The sequence below is a fragment of the Cetorhinus maximus genome, chromosome 8 (genome assembly GCF_964194155.1).
Source record: "Cetorhinus maximus chromosome 8, sCetMax3.hap1.1, whole genome shotgun sequence".
Classification (NCBI taxonomy): domain Eukaryota; kingdom Metazoa; phylum Chordata; class Chondrichthyes; order Lamniformes; family Cetorhinidae; genus Cetorhinus; species Cetorhinus maximus.
In genome coordinates this window covers 131,771,585-131,788,424 of record NC_135886.1, presented here as the reverse complement: position 1 = coordinate 131,788,424, position 16,840 = coordinate 131,771,585, and the positions used below count along the sequence as shown (strand labels likewise).

Here is a 16,840-nt window from a genome sequence, read left to right as displayed (position 1 = left end):
ATAGGCTTTATGTCCAAGTGTACTAGCATTAGTGCTTAATATGGAATTTAAAATAACTTTTTTGATGCCTGCCCCCAGCAATAAGGATTGTTTTAGTGGGGGTTGGAAGGAGGGATATGGCTGCAGAAGATCCGAATAAAAATTTTACTGCAGGTCACATTGAAGGAAGTGTAGATCAAGCAGCCATAATATTTCCACATCTTTAGCCCAGAGAAAATGTCAGTTTAATAACCATTAGAAAAATACAAACCACAGAATAAATTTGCAGGATCTGATAATGTGGTGAATGATGGGATGTATAAATTATAAATATGTCAGACTTGCAATTATGGTTACTTGATAAGTTACAAGGCAGCCAACAAAAGAATGAGCTGGCAGTCTTCCAGCTATGAGATCATAGCTCACTAACTTGGCTGGCTGCCTTGCTTTAGCACTGTGGCTTACTATGCTGAGACAGTCTGTGTGATAACAGTGGGGGCTGCACATATTCCTTCTGTCAAGGGTTAGTGGTTGAAATGCTTATGCATCTTACTTTACAAGAAGAGGTTATTCAACTTAGCAACATTTAGAAAGATTCTACAAAGATTTTCCTCGTCTAGGCCTTGCTAGCTCATCTGTGCTGGGTAATAGTGTAGGCAGTTACATTAAGCTTCAACATCACAGGAAAACCCAGCAGGTTACCTGCTTCCGAATCCTGTCCTTAGCTAGAAAGTGCAAGTGCAGACGTCTGTAGAGAACAGACTGGGCTGGGCTGAGAAGCCTTCTAAGAACTCACTGTTTAGGCTCACACACACACACAACGGTCACTTGAGTGAGGTACTGGAGCACTACTGGTGGGACTGTGCACTATCATGAGTCAGACCCTCCATGAGAGGAGGAGGCGAGAACATGAATAAAGGTCAAATAAAGGTAAGATCATAGTGATCCTAGATGTTCTCAAAGGGTATGCTCTTTAAAATATGTGCTTTTATCAAATCAGACAAATATCTAATCTAATCTCTCTCTCTGGCCATTGGTCATAGGGTCATCACTGGTATATGCTGCATGTAACATAACAGTGAATTGAAAATGTGCTATATATACACACACACATTTATGATCTCACTACACCTCAATATTATAAGTTTTAGAGATGAAAAATTACCAGTTCACTCGCTCACTTTTCCAGAACCGCTTTATCCAATTCAGGGGCGCGGGGACTCAAAGCCTCTCCTTACAAGTAATGGACGCTAGGCAGGGTACACCCAGGGTGAGACGCCAGTCCATCACAGGGCGCACGCTTACACCCACAGACACGGACACACACACACTAAGGGGCAACTTAACCGTAGCCAATTCACTTAACCAGTACGTCTTTGGACAGTGGGAGGAAACCGGAGCACCCAGGTGGAAACCCATGTGAACACATGGGGAGAACATGCAAACTCCACACGGACAGACACCTGAGGTCAGAGTCCCTGGAGGTGTGAGGCAGCAGCGCTAACCACTGCACCACAGTGCCACCCAAAATTACCAATTGTTTCTTGATTTTCTCATTTATTACAGATGTATTTCGAGTGTGGTAGTTTCATCAATAGAAACAAAGCCCGCTGTTGCTGAATTAATAAAATTGTTTACAACGTTGAGTTACAGTACCATCTTCACCGTCATGTTTTGATAAAAGGTTTGTCTGACACTCCAGATGCTATTCCTTTAATTTCTATCCCGATTGATAGTAATGACTAGGATTCTCGGCCTTTCTTTCTGCAAACGTAGCTCCTGCTGGTGGATCAGGAGATGGCACTAGTAATCTGCAGGAGACGCTGTCTTTATAGTTCAAAGAGGTCATGCAGGAGACAAGGGTACTTTTTACATTTGCAAGGGGGCAGGAGGGAGGCGGGGCACACTACAAACTGGTGGATGGAAGTATTGGTGAGAAATTTAAATGTGACTTTGCTATTAACCCAACCCTGGAACATTATCCACCTAACCACAGCACGCAATGTGGTTAGTCTCACTTACACAGTATATTTCATTATTATATGATTATATTTCAACTTAGGGTGCAGGTTTGCTACAGGCCATTTAGAGAAGATTTTGAGCATTGATTTAATACCGTAGGTCATAGACTAATCAATGCATGTGCAGTATACACACTATGCACTATCACCAGATGATTGCAATGAATAAGACCATGGCTTGGAAAAAATGGTTTACTATGATCTCAACAAAATTAACAACTGTGCTGACCTCTTAAAGTTACACGTGTAAGAGAATTTCCACCAGAAACCCAGTGCTCACTGCAAGCACCTTTGAACACTGTTGAAAATTCCAGTGACATTTTGGTTTAAATGATGCTGTGATTTACTTTTGACTTGGATTGGGGAAGTTATCCATTACCAGTTAGTTTGGGGAAGTAGAGACAAAATGTACACACATCCAACTGAATGGGAATATCTGCAAACTTTCAAAACTTTCAAATTGCATTGGCAATTCATAGGTTTGATACCAATTTGAGGAAGAAGCCTTCTAAAGTGAACCCTTTTTTGCCTGAGGCTGTGGTTGAACAAATCGTCAGTCATCATGTTGAGCATAACAGAAAGCTTCCATTGGCAAAATGTTCTCACGCATTGACTTGAAACAACGCTTTGTCAAAAATAGACTTGATATAATACTGTAATATACAACATGTTGTAACATACGTCTGATATTTTACATTTTATTTTAGTTTTAGGCGATGATTACTTTGACTTGCATGATGCCCTTTCTGATGACGTCACCACAAAGCCACGTAAGTTTCCTAAATTATGAGGATCTTTTTTGGCATTGCTTTTGTCTCATTGTTACAGGGCTTTTCTACATAGAAATTCTGACCAAAATTTGTTCTTTAAAACAATGCACTTTCCTGAAGTGGAATCCTGTACTTTTTATTAGTATTATTTATTGGTAGGACGTATTACTAGATAGGTGGGAAAGTAAGTTGTCAAGAGGAGGTAGAGTCTGCAAAGGGATATGGGTGGGTTAAGTGAGTGGGCAAAAATTTGGCAGATGGAGTATAATGTGGGAAAATGCGAACTTCTCCACCTTGACAGGAAGAATGGAAAAGCTGTACACTATTTAGATAGAGAGAGATTGCCGAACTTGGTGCTACAGAGAAATCTGGGTGTCCTCCATGAATCATAGAGAGTTAGTATGCAGGTAGAGCAAGTGATTAGGAAGGCAAATGGAATGTTGGCATTTATTGCAAGGGGAATGGAATATAAAAGCAGGGGAGTTTTACTGCAGCTGTACAGGGCCTTGGTGAAACCACATCTGGAATACTGTGTACAGTTTTGGTCTCCTTATTTGAAAAAAGATTGCATTAGAAGCACTTCAGAGAAGGTTCATTCAAATCATTCCTGGAATGAAGGGCTTATCTTATGGAGAAAGGTTGAATAGGTTGGGACTATACCCACAGGAGTTTAGAAGAATGAGAGATGATCTTGATGATCATTGAAGATCTAGAGGGGATTTGATAGAGTCGATACCAGGAGGATATTTCCACTGGTGGGATAGACTAGAACCAGGGGACACAGCTTCAGAATAAGAAGTCTATTGTTTAAGTGCGAGATGAGGAGATTTGTTTTTCTCGGTGGGTTGATGGTATGTGGAATTCTCTTCCCCAGAAGACAGTGGAGGCTGGGTCATTGAATTTATTCAAGGCAGAGTTAGACAGATTTTTGTTGACGTGGGAGTCAAGAGTTATGGGAGGCAGATGGCAAAGTGGAGTTGAAGCCACAACCAGCGCAACCATTATCTTATTGAGTGGCAGAGCAGGCACAAAGGGCTGAATGGCCTACTGCTTCTAAGTCCTATGTTCCTACTTTTTATTTTAAAAGCACTAGTTCTTCAGCACTAAACTTTGTAGCAGGGTAAGTGTTAACATACTTACCCCGAATGGCATATTGGACATGATATCAGATTCCAGTAGGAACTGCACCAAGATTCTGCACATATCTCATTCAAAATGATTGGTAACCTCAACAAGTTAAATGATGATCAGAGGTAGTGTGCAAACTGGAACACTAATGTACTTGCACCAGGGTGATGGCTGCAGATTTGATCCCTTAGTTCTAGGTGCTGATTGGAGGCAAAGCAATCCCCAGAAGAATTGGAGATTGGTTGTGTGGTGGGTGGGAGACAGGGAAGAGTCAAAGCTCTTTTAGAATAATTAGATCCTTGTTGTACAGTATAACAAAATGGAAGAAACAATTTCAGTAAACGTAATAAGGGGTGGGCTCTTGGACACACTCCACACGGTTCAGTTGAAAACTGTCCAGTGAATAACCACAGTTTAACATTACCTCAAAACAATATCATTTAGACCACCTTTGAGAAAGGGCTTTCCTATAACCAACCTTTAAAAGCATTGTTTTAGGTTTCCTCATCATACCATGACCACCAGCTCCCTTAATCAACCCCAACAGCTATGTAGTCACCTGGGAGGGGCAAAATAAGAGGGAAATAAAAGAAGGGCTGGGTGAGGTAGTCTGGAAAATTCCCCTGACACCATCCCCCCCCCGCCCCACCCCCACACCCCCCAACCCAAGGCAATCAAGCATGTTCTGGTAGATTCAAATCAATACCCCACCTATGTTTTGTACACTGTGATGTCAATCCAGCCAGGAACTCAGCTAGCTTCCTTTGAATACTTGCAATGAATCCACAATCACAGCACCAGCCGACGAGTTATTCCAGGAGGTCGATGACCCTGGGCAAAGAAAAATCTCCTGACATCTAACCTTACATGTGGTATACACGTCCCTTGATCCTCCCTAACCTTTCACATTCAAATAGACCATCGACATGGACCATATCTAAACCTTTTGTTGTCATAAAGATGTCAATCAAATCTCCCTGAAGCCTACGCTTTTCAAGCGTGTAAAGACTTAGCCCTCCAACTCTCTTGCTTCAAAACGTACAAAAAGGATTGGATTTTAATGGTAGTACAGCTGATCAAAAACTAGCTGAATAATTTGCAAGATCAATCTAGTGACTCTGCATCTCTTCCAGGCGTTCAGCACTCACCATGTGAGGTGATTTAAAGTGGATGCAGTATTTCAGATGAGACCCATCCAAAGTCTTGTGCAAGGACTGTTTATAATGTTTTTGTTTGTTCTGTGTTCTGTTGTCTTAGCAATGCATTGGGATATTCTTTGTTTATTTTTGCAACACTTGCCATGAATCTTAAGAGGTCCATGCACTAAATCTATCTCCTTCTGAAGAGCCTTGATGCTCAAAACCTGCAGGCTTGGTTTTATCTCACCACCCCACCAACACACCCCGCCCCCCTCACCTACCTCCCCACCACTGCCCCACGTACAGAACATTGCATTTATTGATATTAAAATGACACTTACCAAATATCAGCCCAGTTCCTCCCCCTTGCCATGATCTGTCTCATCTAAAGAGATGGCACTAGTCATCTACAGTCATTGGAGGGATGTTTAATTTTTTAAAAACCAAGAAGTGTCAGCTTCTAAATGGACCAGCCAGTTCATTTTTGCACTTTGATATGGATTTTAAACAAATGCAAGATGCATTGATAGTTTAACAGTACAGTACAGAGGGAGCTCTTACCTTGTATATTCCAAGATGATCCATCCCTCATTGGAACAATTCCCCCTCAATCAAACCAAATGAGTTGTTTATGATGATGTGGACTGTTAACATGTTTCTGAACATGTGCACACACACATGTACTGTAGTATATTAGTGGGCAAGTGAACAAGAATATATTGTGGAGGTTGTGAAACAGTTGATTTATTTATAATGGATCTGGATTTATTGAAATGCAGGGTTGTGTGGTTGTTAGGGAAGGGGGTGGTGGGTGGGATGTATAAATTATAAATATAAAAATGTCATGCTGACTAAACTTCATCCTGCCCCTTCCATATATATAGCTTTATTGAAGTTAATGGAAGTGCAGTCTTATGGGACTAACACAAATGTTTCTGCTTAGGTGGTTTTCTAAAACCTAGCGCATACAAGTTTAATGCTAATACTCCCAAAATGCTGCTGTAGCCCGGGCAAAACCACACAGCTCAACGGTGCAAAAATAGTCATAAGAAAGGAATTCTTCATTACCGATTAACCTTGTGGCATTCCCTTTGGCCAAGGCAGCAGTAGCAAAATATTGCTGAGAACAGAGCCCACAAGTGCTCTCTGGAGATGATTCGGTACAAGTCAAAGGCAGCTGTCAGCATCAAATCTGCACGTTGCAGCCAAGGCCACTCAAGGGAGTCAGCAGCCCAAAAAACAATTTAACAAGAGCAGGGAAACAAATCCAGTGTGTGCACCGTCTAGAACACACATGCTTCCAGTTCAGCTACACAAGGCAGAAGCGAATCTGCCCCTTTTCCGGAGGTGCAGTTCCCTTGAGCAGCAAAGCTCTGGTTTCATTTGAACAGTGTCCAGGATCAGTCGCTTTACGTCTCTAAAGCACTTCCCTTTCTGTAGTTATTTTCGTGCTATCCTCCAGCCCCTTCGTGCTCCATTAGCCACCGCCGCATAAAGGAGAGCAGTCGCTCAGTTGATCAGACAAAATATCCCCATTAGACAAAACATCCCCTTCCCACCGACTGCAGCCTGTTTCTTATTAACACAGCAATGTGACTCAGGTGAACGTTAAAGTTCAAGTGCTGAAGACGTTTAGGTCAGCGGAATCTGGCCTAAAAACTATCATCCCCCTGCATACGTTCCATTCATTATCAGCCATACGAAAAGGATCACTTAGGATCATCCAGCACAAACACAACCGTCATTTGTTTTCCTGGATAGTGAGATTAAAAAAGGGAGATTGCAATGGAGTTAGAACTATCCCAGCATTCCGTGGCAGTCAGAATATCCTCTATTCGAACTATAATGCTATAGTTTTGGATCAGGTTTTCACAACTGCTGAATAACTGCTGGATAATCCTCCTTATTGTCTTTTACTTCCTGCCCCATGAGAGCAAGACAAAATACTTCAAATCCCACAGCCAGGAACAAAATAGAACGCGATGGGAAGGATATTAATGGCAGTCGGCTTTCCCCTGTGGTACATGCGACAGACACAGCTTGGTGATTTTAGCCACGCGTATGTTTTTGGTCTCCAGGCGCCACTCACGTTTATTACTCACAGATAGCTCTTGTCAAGCATCGATGGTTTTGGCCAAACACTAAGCAGTGTCTTTTTTTTTTTAAAAACTAGGCAGTGATCACAACACAATGTGTTATTATCCAAATCGCACTTGAGTTCCGGCGGGCGGAACCTTCCGGTCCCGCCTGCAGTGGGGAGTTTGGCAGGCAGGGGAAATCGTAATTTGGCCTGGGGCCAAAAATCAGTTTCCCGACGGCTCGATGAACTTTAGGGATTCTGTTCTCGGGTCAAACTTCCCAACGAGCAACATGGGCAGCTCTTTTGCATGCATTAGCATGTCACGCATGCTCACTAAAAGGCCAGCTCACCGGAATTAAGTTCCCCGCCAGCAAGGAATTAGAGCGTTCACTTTTACGACTGTATATAAGTGGCGAGCTTCACTTCTTCCACGACTCTGAGGTGAGTATATGCTGCTGTCACCTTCTTGGGGACTGCTCACAACTTGACAAATGTCAGGTGCCAGTAGAACCAGGCTGCGTGAAGGCTGGACACAGGAGGCTGCCGAAGGATGGTAGAGGGGTGGTGAAGGAAGAGTGGAGCAGAAGCTGGCCACAAGAGCCAGGCTAAGGTTGAAAGCGGGTTGGGGAAAAGAGTGCGTCTGGGGAAAGAAGACGTTTTCTGAGGAAATGGGGGGGCAGTGAGGGAATGTGAGGGTGCAGCAACGTGGGATGGAGGGAAGGCCCTTTTGTGTTGAGTCTTATGGGGAGGGAGGGGGGTGGTCCTGTGGCTGGGTGGGATGGGCAAGGATGGTTGGAGAGAATTGGCCCTAGAGGGTGGGGTCAGTGCTATCGATGGTGGAGTCTGAGGGGTTGAAATAAGGGTACTGGGCAGCAAAGGGAACAGTCATACAGTCATATGGTCAAACAATCATATGAAGAAGAGTCATACGGACTCGAAACGTTAACTCTGTTTTTCTCTCCACAGATGCTGTTAGACCTGCTGAGTTTTTCCAGCATTTCCTGGTTTTGAGTCAGGTTGTGGGAGGAATGGTTATATTGGATGGGTAAAGGGTGAAGGGGGAAGTTGGGGAGTGACAGAGGGAGGGTAGAAGGTAGTGGAGCGAGCCTCAAAACTAATGTGCACCATTTTCCCAGTAACAATACAATGCAGTAGATTTAAAATTGCAATACTGAGAAATGGGAGGAGGCTCTTTTTGGGTGGGTGGAGTTCAAGGTCAGCACAATTGGCTGACTAAAAGGACACCCTAATAATCATAACTGGATGATGATAATGCTCAACTGTGTTCTCCTCTCTGTGGCATTGCAACTTATGGGTCTCAAAACATCGAGATCCCAGCAAGATGTGGAGCTGCCGTTCACTCTGTGCCATTTGCCATCTGCTGCTGTCAGAGGCAGAGATGAGGTGAGGGAGGGAGGTAGTCACCTCCAAGGGGCACGAATGGAGAATGGCAGCAAACTTGCACCTCCATCCTCCCAATTGAATGGTCATGCCTGACGAGGTCTCACTTGGTTAGTCTTTATATGCTGCCAAGGCAATGGTCTCTCTATAGAGTCTCAAGGGTAATGGAGACAAGCTGATTAGTGTCTGAGGGAGGGTTCCCTCACATGGCTGCCATCACTCCAGACAAAGAGCAATGTCTCATGCACAATCATGTGTGAATGGGAAGAACACCCATCTCTTGTCCTCCAGGATGTCCTTTACCTGGAAAGGTGGGTTGGGTATGCCGTGTCTAGATGGTGGCCAGGCACAGGGCTTAGTGGCTTCGAGATGGAGACAAACCTGTAAAGAATATTGTCACTAGATTTATTACTTCAATCCATTCACAGATCTGCTGAGACCTGGATGATACAGAGTCCAAGCAACCCTGCCATTCTACTGGCTCTCATCCAAGTGAAAAGAAGGAGGGCCCGTTGCAGGTTGGCACAGTGTCAGGAGGGGCAAGGGCCTGCTCAGCAAGAGGCAGCGGGGTCTCAAGAGGGTCAGGATGCTGATGAGCAGGGTCCACTGCAACGGCTATCAGTGGCCCAACCATGGGTGTATTGCAGGCGGTGCAACTATCTATAAATGAGCGGAAGGCAATGCCGGAGGCACCTTAGAATGCCCCAGAATGGGGTGGCACACATCTGCCAGTTTCTTCACGATGACCTGTGGTTGCAAGGACTCGGACAGTATCCCATGCCAGTAGCATTGAAGGTCGCTGCCTCCTTAAACTTCTTTGCCAGTGGCTCTTTCCAAGACTCCACTGGGGACCTGTGCATCATGTCCCAGTCAGAGATGTAAGTGCGTAAGGGAGATGACAGAAGCCCTGTTCAGGAGAGCGTACCAATTTTTCCAATTCCGCCTGTACCTCAAAAGTCAGGCTACAAGAGCGTTGGGTTTTGCAACAATCTCAGGCTTCTGCAAGTGCAGGGCACTATTGACTGCACGTGTGTGGCCTTGAGAGCTCCCTGGCAACAGCCAGTCACATTCATCAATAGTAAAGGATTCTACTCTGAATGAACAGCTCAAATGTGATCGCTGAAGGCAAATCCTGCATGTTTGTGCTCAGTTCCCAGGGAACTCTCACGGTGCCTACATTCTGACCCATTCCCACGTGCCACAGGCTTTTGAAGGACCTCGACGATTGCAGCGGAATTGCTTGGGGACAAGGGATATCCCCAGAAGACCTGGATGATGATGCTAGTTCACCATCCGCAGAGTGCTGCTAAGGAGAGCTACAGTGATACACAAGCCTCCACCAGGCTTGAGATTGAGCAAACGATAAGCCTCCAAAAAGGTGAGGTTCAGATGTTTGGACCGCTCAGGCAGGGCCCTCCAATACTCACCACAGAAAGTGTCCCAGATCACCGTTGCCTGCTGCGCCCTGCACAACCTCATGCTACAAAGGAAGGATTGTCTTGGCTGAGGGAGATATGGAGGACTGAGATGGCACCTCCAACGAGGAGACCGACGGTGAAGGGGATGGAGCTAATGAGGGCCTAGCTGCTACGTAGTCACATGCATGGATATAACGTGACAGATAGGCCCATGCCAATCTGATAGCTACCAGATTCCAGGCAGAGTAAGCTGCCGACACATTTCTTTAACTTTTTGGTTTTCTATCTTCTGTTGGCTGGAAGGTCTCAGCACATTTCTGGTTACAGACATTATTTTTCTCTAGTGTACCTTGATTTACGATAGCTGAATTAAATTGCACTAATTACTGTCAGCCCTGCTGGTGGATTGATCCTTTGCATCCGCCAAATTACGCTAATAGGCAGAGCCCTGCTGCTAAATGTGTGCATTAGAACCTAGAACCTGCGCAGCACTCCGTTCTCCCGCCACTTCAGACACCTGCAAGTAGGATTGTGATTTTACCCTCAGAAAGCCCATGTGCATGCAACTTGGAAGCAATATCAAATCTAAGCTTGGCAGCAATGCACTCATGTCACCCGCACACCTGCTCCCAAAAGGAGGGCCGACCAGGCAGAGAGCTCTTTCAGGCAGAACCAGATAGATTGGTCCACAGGGAGGAGCAGCCTGAAAACACCATTTGGCCCCTCAAGATCGCTCCTTCCTGCAGGTTGATGAGGGAAGATAGTGCTCCTGGCCCCCGATCGCTCAGAGTAAACGTGTATCCCTTGACATCTTTATCCTGTCAAGAGGTTTTGAGGTAACTGTGAAGCCCAGACACTGGGAGTGCCTCACCTGCACCATGGATTGCTGAGGTGAAACCACTCCGGACCCTCCAAATCATAGAGTCATAGAGGTCTACAGCACAGAAAAAGGCCCTTTGGTCCATCGAGTCTGTGCCGGTCAAACAAGTACCTAACTATTCTAATCCCATTTTCCTTGTATGGGATTAGCCTTGTATGCCATGGCATCGCAAGTGCACATCCAAATACTTCTTCAATGCTATGAGGGTTCCTGCCTCTATCACCCTTTCAGGCAGTGAGTTCCAGATTCCCACCACCCTCTGGGTGAAAAAATTCTTCCTTACATCCCCTCTAAACCTCCTGCCCCTTACCTTATACCTATGCCCCCTGGTTAATGATCCCTCCACCAAAGGGAAAAGTTCCTTCCTGTCTACCCTATCTACGCCCCTTATAATTTTATGCACCTCAGTCATGTCCCCTCTCAATTTCCTCTGCTCCAGGGAAAATAACCCCAGTCTATCCAATCTCTCTTCATAACTAAAACTCTCCAGCCCAGGCAACAACCTGGTAAATCTCCTCTGCGCTCTCTCTAGTGCAATCACATCCTTCCTATAATGCGGATTCCAGAACTGCACGCAATACGCTAGCTGTGGCCTAACCAGCTTTGAATATAGTTCCAGCATAACCTCCCTGTTCTTATATTCTATCCCTCAGCTAATAAAGGCAAGTATCCCATATGCCTTCTTAACCACTTTATCTACCTGTCCCACTACCTTAAAGGACTGGTGGACATGTGCACCAAGGTCTCTCTGATCCTTGGTACTTCCCAGGGCCCTATCACTCATCGTGTATTCCCGTGCCTTGTTTGTCCTGCCCAAGTACATCACTTCATACTTATCCGGATTAAATGTCATTTGCCACTGATCAGCCCATCTGACCAGCCCGTCTATATCCTCCTGTAATCTAAGGCTATCCTCCTCACTATTTACCACCCCACCAATTTTCGTGTCATCCGTGAACTCACTGATCAACCCTCCTACATTCAAATGCAGAGACCCCTACAAGTCTTAGTCCTCGATGGCCTTCACAGTGAGACTGTGATCTGTCATTGTGGGTGCCCCAGCGAAGGTAAACTTCTTTCCTGAATGGACCCTGCAGTGGCCTGTTAGAGCTGCTGATGCTTCACATGGATAGCTTCACAGTCCTCAGTACACCCAGCACACAGGCCCATTCTACTTTCTCTCACCTCATGCACTCAAACCCCTGTCCTGCAATGATGTGGGGTGCACTTTGTTTGCAAACCATTTAGTGGGGTCTACTGCCCCTTGATAAGGAGACGAGCAAAACAAACAAATCTCCATGTGAGGTCTGACAAAAGCTTCAGTCAATTCCACACACCCCTTTTAAATCCTACACTCAAAATCGCTCTTGCATCAAGTCTAATTTGCCCGATGCCTCCTTACAGTCTTCACCTGCATGTTAGCTCAAAATGACAAGTCACCAAGGAAGATCATTAACGTTTGAACATGCCCACCACAGCTTTCCCTAGAAATGTAGGGCAGCCTCTGGTTTTCTATTGTTAATAAGACAGTGTAGAGCTTCACTCTCCTGAACCTGCATCTGCAGTGTCCCTTGCCACTCACATGGCAGATTTGACACCCCTCGAGTACTCGTGGCATCCACCCACATCTGACATCAGGGCAACAGCAGCAGGAGATGCAGCGAATCGCTGAACACATTTTCAGAGGTCCGAACATGTTGAGCTGCAAGCAGCGGTTTGCCTGATGTGTGGCCAGGCAGCACACTGGCTAGTGCTTAATCATGCACATGTGGGATTATTGAGTAATCACTATGTTGATAATGTGAGAGAACTGGACCTATAAGTATTCAGTATCGGACTCTGATGAGGGTCCACACTCCAGACCCTTAAATGCCTGCGACTGTTGAAGCAACTAGCAACAAAATGGCATCCAGGAAATTTCCAAACAGTGCAAGTAAACATATATTTACAAGTGCCAAATCGATATACAATGATTGTACACCTGTGCCACCTGTGTGCCTTCAGTACTTCTTAATCCTTCATTGCCTACCGCTAAATCTTGGTGCAGCCCCGACATCCGGAGCTGAGATGGAGGCAGCCTGCTGACTGCTATGCCCTGTTGACTGTGGTGACTTTGGCGGGCATCCTTGGTGGTCTGAAGAGTCTCCTGCTCAGGTGCAGGTGCACCCTCCTCAGCCTGACCTGATGGAGGAGATGGGGTCACTAACAGAGGGGAGGCTAAGCGGCAGGACACCCTTGAAGAATCCTGGGATTCAGCCTCGGTGGGTGCCTGACTGGTGCTTCTCTTTGTGGGTGCCCCATGACACTTCCCTGACTCCTTGAGGACAAGGGGCACCTGGAGGGGAGGTCTAGGTGCTCCTTGCCCCTCTCGCCTAGCCAGTGCTGCACTGTACTCATGGCTGGAGTGATGGAGTGCAGGTTTGAGCGCATTTCCGGCAGCCGCTGTGCATTCTGCTGCACCTGGTTCTCAAAGACTGTCGCCACCCTTTCCATGGAGGCAGCCTAGCATGCTAGAGCCACGACATCAGACAGAATATAGACTGACTCCTCCAGCCTTTCGTCTAGTCTGTGCATGGCCTCTAATAACTCTGCATCTCTAACATGTCTCTTAGGGCCAACTCCAGAGGCTCAACATTTGCATGGGGCTGAGCAGGGGCCTGGTCTCCAGCAGTCCTCTGAGTGTCAGAGACCTCGGCTGTCACTTCCTCCGTCAGCTGTGGACCCGTATCAGTGACGTGCTCACCGGAGTGTGATCCCAAGATTACTATAGAACGTGCACTTAACTGAGGCGATTGTATCTGCGTTGATGGAGGTGCAGGTAAACGCTCAGACGGTGCATCCCCTGAGACATCCTCCTCAGGGATGGAGTTGGGTCTGGCATTGGTCTGTGTTGATGGCCTCCCCCGTTTTCTTGCTTGTGCCTAAGAAGTTGGCTTCTTAATTAAATGTCTCAGTCTGTGCGCAGCTGACAACTGCAGACTGGAGGCATTTTCACTGGCTACCTGGGTCAGTTCTATTTTGCCTTCGGCACAGCACGGTCCTGCTCCTTCCCGGCTATCTCTGTGGCCGGCTCCTCATACGGGGTGGGGGGAGAACTCAGATGTCCAAATTCCTCCTTTGGTCCGGGAGAGCTCCTGTTTGTGGATGTTCTTCCCCTGTAGAAAGACAGAAGGATTGATTGTCACTCCAGTGGCTGCACGAGCAGTTCAGGAGCATGCATGTGTGTGGCAGCTGCTGAGCCCTCCCCAGTATGTGATTAAGAAGCAGATTGTTTGTGCAACTGATTGAGAGCATGAAGCGGCTGGCACACTTTCCGTGCAGATGTCTGATCTGTTGGTGAGGGCTGCAGCCCAAACTCCTGCCCGACATCCCTGCCCACTCTTACACTTAGGCTGCCTTATGAGTGTCAGTTTGCAATGAAAGTAAACGGTGCAGTTAACCTGGTGGAGCTCAGCAGATCGATCATCCTTTTCCTGCGCTGCTGGGTGATTCTGTGCTGGGCTCTGCGGGTGCTAACCTCCACCGCGACGTACGTCCAAGGCCACCGTGGTCAGAAGGGAGGGCCTCCTGCTGCCATCCCGGGGAAACAGCACCTCCTGCCTTTCCTGGACGGCTTGGAGGAGAGTCTCCAGGGACCTGGGGCCACACGTTGTTTTCTTCTCTGTGACATTCTCCTTCAGCGTTGAATGACAGCCAGACTGAAGCTCCTGGTCTGCAGTGAGTGAATGGCTGTCCGCATGCCCCTAAAATATGGCACCTTCAAGCCCATAAGGTAACAGTGAGGCAGTGACTTGCTGCCCGCCCCAATCACGAGATTTGCTACGGTCTGCATGGATGCATATTAATGAGCTGACCAGCGCAAGATCGCTCTCCCCAGTGGGAATCACTCCCACTTCTGCGCCCGCCACTGAACTTAGACTTAAGAACAGAAGAGTCTGTCCTACATGTCTCTAAAGATCATTGGAACACTGCACTGTTGTTAACAAGAAATATTGGCAATAGAACAAGATGTGAATTCCTGGCAACCAGTTCCATAGGGTGGAGTCCATGGTCTTAGACAGCGACCTTTCCCCATTGCGCCTTTGCGGCGGCTGCCCTAAGCTTTAGTGCGTCCCTCAGCACGTAGTCCTAGACTTTGGAATGTGCCAGCCTGCAACACTCGGTCGGGGACAACTCTTTGCGCTGGAAGACCAACAAGTTTCGGGCAGACCAAAGAGCGTCTTTCACCGAGTTGATGATCCTCCAGCTGCAGTTGATGTTTGTCTCGGTGTGTGTCCCTGGGAACAGCTCAAAGAGCACAGAGTCCTGTGTCACAGAACTGCTCGGGATATATACTTTACAAAAAAATCACAAAGCTGTGCACCCTCTGTCTGCCATAGTGCAATGAGGAGTTGGGAACTGTTGAGAGCCCCTCGGGCTGTACAGCTCAAATGAATGTCTGCATTGAATACTAATTGTATTATAAATGTATTGAAGCACCTGAGAGTGCAACATGATGTATGTTGATAACTCCAATACCATTGCCTGATTGTCTGTAATGACCATATTGAAATGATTGTAATATTCATTGATTGTATTGAAGCACCTCGTGATCCATGTGTAAAAGTTGAATCTGATTGCACTTTTTGTGATGGCGATTTTGAAATGTTTTGTAATGTTCTTCCGGATATTTTATGAATAAAGTATATTTTTCAAAAAAATATATATAGATAAAGTCTTGCTATAGGCTGTGTAGCCGGTGACTTCCTATGTAGTACCTCCTGTTGGGTGCATGGAAAGGCAGTGCAGACTCTTATTCATATCATGGAATCTATTACAAAATCAGTTCTTTCACACTTGACGCCATACAGACACATTCAAAAAATCCTCCCAGAATAGTTCCAGGGAAGGGTGGGAGATAAAAAAAAAATGAAGCCATACTTTATATATATATATACCAGAGGCTAACAACAAAATACATAACATTTGGTCTGTCATCCACATGCATCCGAACAGCACAGTCGGTGAAGTGAGCTCACCTGTTTTTTTTTGTGTGTCTAAGGAACCTGGGTTTCCCCCTTAGAGAATGAAATTAATCAGTGACCCATGGTAAATTGCTGGAGTGATTCTTAAAACCCCAACCTACGCGATTGTTTTTATTGTCCTCTGCTTCTTGTTAAGCCTCTAATTGGAATCACATTTGCACTTGCCCTGGTTCAGCCAACTGAAAAATATTGTCGCTAAATCCTGTTAGGCGTCCAACTAGATTGCCAGCTCCACCTGCAGTCATTAAGGGAGCATTTGTTTTTCAACGTGCAAAGTTGGATCTACCAGTCAACATACTTGCCATTCCAATTGTGGCATTGTTTGAGATTCTCTCTGTAACCCCTTCACTCTGTGTATTGGGTGGGGGGGAAGGGTTGACAGTAGGAGATGTGAGGATTTTAATTTAATTTTCACGTGATTTGCTGAGAAATTCACAGAACTGAGAGCTTGCGGTTATGGGAAAAGTGTGAACAGGTTATGGCTCATTTTCTTTAGAGGTGACCTGAGAGAGGTCTTTAAAATTCACTGGCTGGCAGCGTAAATTTGGAATGTTTCCACTTGTGGGAAAATCCAAAACCAGAGGCTCATAAAGACAAGCTGGTTAATAATAAATCCAATAGGAGAGTAAGGAAAAATGTACTTAAGAGCGGTTAGAACGTGGAGCTCGCTACCACAGGAAGTGGCTGAGGCAGAAAGCTTAGATGCTTTCTTAAGGAAATCAGATGAGTGCATGAGAGAAAAGGTAAGAGAAAGGTATCAGAAAGACTGAGATGAGATAGGTGGAATGGGATGAAACTCATGCACAGTATAAACACTAGCACAGACAAGCTGGGTCAGATGTCCTGTTCGTGCACTATATATTCAGTGTATTTTTATGTAATTAACCCTATCCTAATTTCTTTTAAAAAAAGAGAGGTGATAACAGATGAAAAAACTTTTTTCAGTACATTATACATTGAAAGAAATGAGAGAGCAAAGAGAGAATGCAAGTATTGGAAA

General features: G+C 45.8%; 1 protein-coding gene across 1 annotated transcript in view; it reads left to right on the top strand.

Moving 5' to 3' along the window:
• Window positions 1–16,840, top strand: part of cd99l2 (CD99 molecule-like 2) — a 153,903-nt gene that overhangs the window by 95,246 nt on the left and 41,817 nt on the right. The window contains exon 2 of the mRNA XM_078547659.1: window positions 2,708–2,770. Coding sequence (XP_078403785.1) covers window positions 2,708–2,770 — 63 coding nt within the window. The remainder of the gene's footprint in view (window positions 1–2,707; window positions 2,771–16,840) is intronic.